This window comes from Stegodyphus dumicola, chromosome X2, assembly GCF_044657685.1.
Source record: "Stegodyphus dumicola isolate Sdum_Otavi_A_Nest chromosome X2, ASM4465768v1".
NCBI lineage: Eukaryota > Metazoa > Arthropoda > Arachnida > Araneae > Eresidae > Stegodyphus > Stegodyphus dumicola.
Window position 1 is genome coordinate 48,238,451 of NC_140781.1, and position 6,000 is coordinate 48,244,450.

The 6,000-nt window shown below is 29.9% G+C and overlaps 1 protein-coding gene across 14 annotated transcripts in view; it reads left to right on the forward strand.

Moving 5' to 3' along the window:
* The window catches only part of LOC146992745 (uncharacterized), a 51,534-nt gene extending 47,064 nt beyond the window's left edge, over positions 1-4,470 (forward strand). For all 14 annotated transcript variants that reach the window (XM_085809533.1, XM_085809532.1, XM_085809522.1 and 11 more), the window contains one exon: positions 2,622-4,470. In XM_085809533.1, coding sequence (XP_085665659.1) covers positions 2,622-2,730 — 109 coding nt within the window. In that variant the 3' untranslated portion in view covers positions 2,731-4,470. The remainder of the gene's footprint in view (positions 1-2,621) is intronic.
* The last annotated feature ends 1,530 nt before the right edge of the window (positions 4,471-6,000 follow it).

Here is a 6,000-nt window from a genome sequence, read left to right on the forward strand (position 1 = left end):
TCTTGCAAACGCTAATTGAAACTTTCTCGCTTTACTTTGTGCTGTGTTGTGTGCTAAGGTTGAAACTGCTGAAAAAAGTTTAAATTACAGTCCACTCTCATTGATGTATTCTTATGTTTATTAATTTAAATTTAAGATACCGCTACGATACACCCGGTGTCAAGCTTTGTTATTGATTTTCTTATTGTAAATCTGTTAGATATATAACGGAAGTTGTCTTTTTCTTTTTTCTTCTCTTTTAACAGTATAAAGTTAGTGAATACTGTTAGTTAATAAATATGCTAAATAACCAATCAGATTATTCTCATCTTTTTGTAATATTGAGCTTTACCTAAATTTTATTTTTGTAGTTTGGGGTTGTTAATCTCTATCCAAAATCAAAAACCTCCCAGAAATACCAATTTTTGATGAAAGATTCTACCTTTTTACTTCTTTGTACGAAGTAAAAAAGAAGTATTGTAATCACCAAAAATTTCGGGTATCATATTTCAACGGAAATATCGATTTTGACTGCTATCCAATGCGATTTAATGATGTTTTTGCATGACATCCGCAAGTAAGCACAGAATAAAGGACTCTTTTCCCAAAAAAAATTATAAAACTGATTTAAAATGAATTCTGAAGAGAATTTTTCGTGGTGTCTGTGCGTATGTATTTCGCATAACTAAAAAATTAGTAGCCTTAGAACGTTGAAATTTTGTATGTAGGTCTGTAGCTGTGCACGTCATATTTTGGTTGCAATCGGCCACAGCAAAAGTATATGTATATATGTATCCACTCTGTTATTCGGCTTAGTGAGCTCAGTTTCTTTAGTCTTATATGTTTGTAAATTGTGCATATTTTGCTTTAAAAGTGATTGAATTATGTTGTTGTTATCTTCTGATTAAGGTTTTTATACCGTTAGTAAATCTGCATGCAGTATTTGTGGCGTTATCAACAATTTAAAAGTTGTTTAATTGCAGCTAAGCCTAATGAATTTTGTGATCGCGGACATGTTTGTTTACATTTCAAACTTGGCAAAATAGCGAATTTGTTGCCAATCTAGAGAAACTAAGCTTCGCAACAACAAAGATAACGCATTCTTTTATTATTCCGACTTAAATTATGCTTAATCCATTCTGGAATTTATTCGAAGAAATAAGATTTATTTCGTAATTTTTAATATAGATATTTTGAGTTTTTATGTGTTTTTGCCTTGTAGGGAAGTGAGAACTGAATTAATTAAATGAGAAATACTGAATCGTCTGTGAAAAACTGTTTCTTTTTTTCTTTTGTTTGCTTAATTTCTTTTATACGTGGTTTTAGATTTATTATAGTATTTGAATAGAACATGTGGCAACGATTAGATAATTCTTCAAATGCTATAAATTTATATGCATTCTGAGTTATAATATGGATGAAATGTAAAGCTGTTAAGTGAACCTAGCGCCAGAGTGTCGCTATGGTAAATAAATATAGTGAATTTTAAAGAGTGCATTTATTCTATTGTGGTTTATGCGCTATCAACATAGTAGATTTAATTCAATCCAATAAGTTTAAATGAAATGCAAGAAAAAATGCGTGTAATTTAATATTCCATGCAAGGAAGTCATGTGTACACATCAGATTTTTTTTTTTTTTTTTTTTCCAGAGTTTAAGGTTCACAGCTATGCTTTTTTAATCTGTGTTTTCATTTGTATTTTTAATGAAAGCTATTTAAGTTTTGACAGTTTAAAATGCTTTCATTTAAATACTAAAAAAAATAATTTTCTTTATTTATATAATATATTCTGAGTTTCCAAAAAATTGGTATATCTAATACTGAGATCCTTTATGGGAACATAAAATTGAAGAAATGTAGACTTCCCATGTGTGTAAGAGTATTCTGTTGGCAATGAACCCTATGCTTCTTGAAAGAGAACCATGATTTTGATGTAGGAAGGTGTACCATTTCGATGTTCCACAGCATGTCACATGTACTTGATTATATTTGACATCTGTCAACTTATTTGGCCATGAGAAGATTTCACACTCAGATGCATATTTCAATTACCATAATTTAGCATTGCCCTTTTAGATGAAGCCATAACCGTCTGATTTAATCCAGGGCATGGATGGATATAATTTATGAGGAAGGATGGGCAAGTGGAATTCACTTGTCACGCAGGTCACTTTCATAAATTAAGCATGCAAAAATCTTGAGTAGATTTAAATTTAGGTCTCCCTTTATCAAGAGCAAAGCAGTGTGTAGAATAGGAATGCCACAGTTATGTTTATATTGGCAGTAGTAGTAAACAAAATTGAAAAATGAAGTTAATAGAATTTTGAATGTGCTAGGAAGGATTGGATTGGATTGAAATTGAAGTCATTAACTGAAAAAGATAAATCTTTGTGAATATGAAAATCTCTATGATAGTCCAAATCACCAATGGAAGAAGCTTCTTTGTGAATTTGATTTTCTTGATAATTTTCACATTTACAAAAACTTTTGTTTGTATGTATTAAAGGCAAAACTTGTTTGCATATTTTTATACCTAACTGCAATTGTTGCTTCTGCAATAAATTAGAGAGATTTTTTTCAGTCTTTCTTTTACTTATTTTATTTTTAAAAAATGTTAATAATTAATATTCAATTATTTCAGTTCAGATGCCATTAGATCAACAAGTCCTAGTGTCCACAGACGTACGGAAGTAATGGAGTGCCAGAATAGTAGCAGTGATGCAGATGTTAACAAATGTGGCTTTAATTAGAAAAGTATCATCAAATTTTGATACCTGTATTGATAATGTCGAATCAACGGCTGCTCCTGAAGATCTGCATTCAAGAATCAAATGAATGCAAAGGAATTCTGAATCACCAGTTCATGAAGATGATTTTTAAAGCATTTCAGCATTCTGTGATTCTTGATAATGTGGTATTAGAAACTACTCATCTGAATTTTATTTTGTTAACAAAATAATTTTAAGTGCCACTTTATGGAAATACTTGAATGTAATAAAACTTTTCCTAATCTGTATATGTTATTGAAATAATTTAATTGATATGTATGGCTTTTAATATGTATGTAAGTATTTTGGTAAAACCCCAAAAATCTTTTCATAATTTGACAAGTATTGATAAGATTAAATCTAACACTCATTGCAATTCTTTTTTTTAAATTAATTTTTACATAATTCTGTTGAATATCGAATAGTACATGATTTGAACATGCTGCAATGTTTTATAAAATGATGTATAATTGTTACAAACCAGCATAAAATTTATTGATGAAAAGGAAAGAGTTATAGAAATAAATTTCATCTCAAAATTTTATTAAAAGCCCAACTATGCAGCCTTCCACTAACTAGAAAGCTCAAGTAACTAGAATATTTTAGAAATTTATTACAGAAATATTATACATTACCATTACATAGAAATATTACCGTATGGAAAATATAAACAGTGAAACCTGCAATTGAAATATTTCTAAAAGTTCTAAAAATTCAACATATTAATTTACTACATTTTCCTTTTATAGTTGTAAAAATTCAAAGTGTTGTTTTGAACATAATACTTTTTGATTAGTACGGAATTCATAAAGCTCTCTTGCCATTTCTATCATAGATCCACTTAATTTAAAAAAGTCTGTGTATTTGTAAAGTGTTCATTTTGATAACTCTTTGGGGATGGCTTTAATTTTTTTTTTTTCATTATTACCCCAAAACCACAAATTAAAAAAATTTGCATGTCTGTAACTGAATTTGATATAGTGTAACAAATTGCAAAAATTTTTAACATTCTGATCTTCATATTTATAACCTACCTTCTAACATTCTAAATACCTATGATCAAATTAAAATTATATTTTCATTCTTATATATGATTAGCTTTCACTTCAGTTTCTGTTTCAATACAAAATTAGGTAGTAATATGATAATTTATTGAAGTTCCTATACTGCAGTTGCTTGTAAAGGTTATGTACTTTTTTCATTAAATGTCCATGTATGCCACTTTCCTTTCACACATCATGAAGGCATTCTTCCCTCAAGAAAATTGCCCCTATGTGTTTTGTTGTAATCAATCAACTGAACCAGTTATGTTCACGACAGAAATATTGCTAGTGTCCATTCAAATATAGGTTGAACACATTAAAAGAGGTCAAACACAAGGAAAATATCCTTGATGATGATGATGATGGAAATCTCGTGAAGTTTCTGAGGATTCGTTGGTATCTCAGGTAGAACATCTATACTGAGGCAAATAGGCGCAGCCAATGATAAAAATGGCCAAATAAGCTCTGCCATGCTGTCACAACCTCCGTCTGAAGTTGACTTTTTCATCCCTATGATTGAACTTAGTCATCGTATAGCACAATAAAATATGCCTTATTACATCAGATTTCAATAGCTTCATATCTCTAATATGTAGTTATTTTATTTCTGTGATGATATTATTTATGTCTTATTTAGGAAATTTAAAAAAAAAAAAAATTAAAAAATTGTTAAAATAGTGTCAGTGCATGTTTATTGACTTTCACAAATGTTTCTCTTATGTAATACAATTAATTAAGTATCATGCATTCCTTCATTTATCCTTTCATTATCCATGAATTTATATTTTTGAAACTAAATATCTGAAGATCAATTAAGTTATTTGTAACAAGATGTTAGTAGAACTTTCTGCTATGCGGTGGATGGCTAAGCTTGATTACAGATACAGTAAGCACCATTCATTTCTACTTCCATTCCTCATTAACACTACTGTCTCTCTATTTTTTAAATCATGATCCTTTCTTCTTCTGTTGTTGCCATTCTGGAAAAGTACAACTTTCTTTTATTTATAATTGACGAATCTTAAAAGCCCTTCCACAAGAAGCACAAACATCATCATAGAGATTATGCTGCTCAGAGATCAGATACAGAGAGTCTGAAAAATACAGTAACCAAAAAAGAAAGAAAGAAAGAAAGAAAGAAACAGAGCTTCTGTTCAAAACAATGAAATATAAGTGAGCGCTCCAAAATATGCAGCTCCCCAAAATAAAATGGTTTAAAAAACCTATACTAACATAAAAAGTATATGTGAAATTATATATATAAAACACATACACACTATCAGAAGTTAATACTACAGTATTAAATTAATACTCTTGCAAGTATTTTATTTTTGTGTTGTGAGAATAAGTTTTCTTTATAATTTAATTCTGGTTACGAGTTAACTGATAGCCTTGATCATCAGCATTTCCGTGTCAACTGCCTTTGCGATATGTCACAGTCGTGTTGTAATGCTAAGGGATTACCTAGTTCACGTGTTTTGCCAGAAAATAATGATATTGTTGCGTGCGTACGGGTTTGTTTCAATTGAATGCACGAGTCCGATGGAAAAAATGAACAGAATTTATTATCACGACAAATAAAACAAAATGCTTCAATTTCCTCAGATATTCGTACAGTATCTCACAGTAGTTATCTTTTAACTACTCAAATGTTCAACAGAACTTAATTTAAAAAAAAAAAAAAAAAAGGCTAGAGAAAGCTAATCCGCGAATTCGTTACAGTCAACAAGAGCAGTTTTCTAAACAAACTTAAAACAACAACTAACTAAATTGAGAGGTTTTCCTCCTTTTTATATGCTTTTTAAATCCCGTGCGATTGTTCTAGAAATTTCTCGAAATCAAAAAGAGATATTTAATAAATGTTAAATCCACATGCTCTTGTATTTCTAATTTTCCGGCGTAGCTTTCTTTTAATGTTCGTCACGCGCTGCACTGCGCGGGAAATAAAACCATGTAATTTACAATTCAACTAACATAAGCTGTTTAGATACCAAATCCGTAACAATATCAACAACTGAGTTATAAGGACTTACAATTACAACTTTAATGACCCTGTATGATTCCCCACTGTGTAATTCTAAGTTACAGTTAAAAGTGAAGAATCTTAAGAACTAGTAAGCGAATAATCGCTTGAGTTCGTGAGACAGTGAATAAAATTTATTATTCAAATGAGATTTAACAGAACTTCGTCTTGGAGTTGTACGATAAA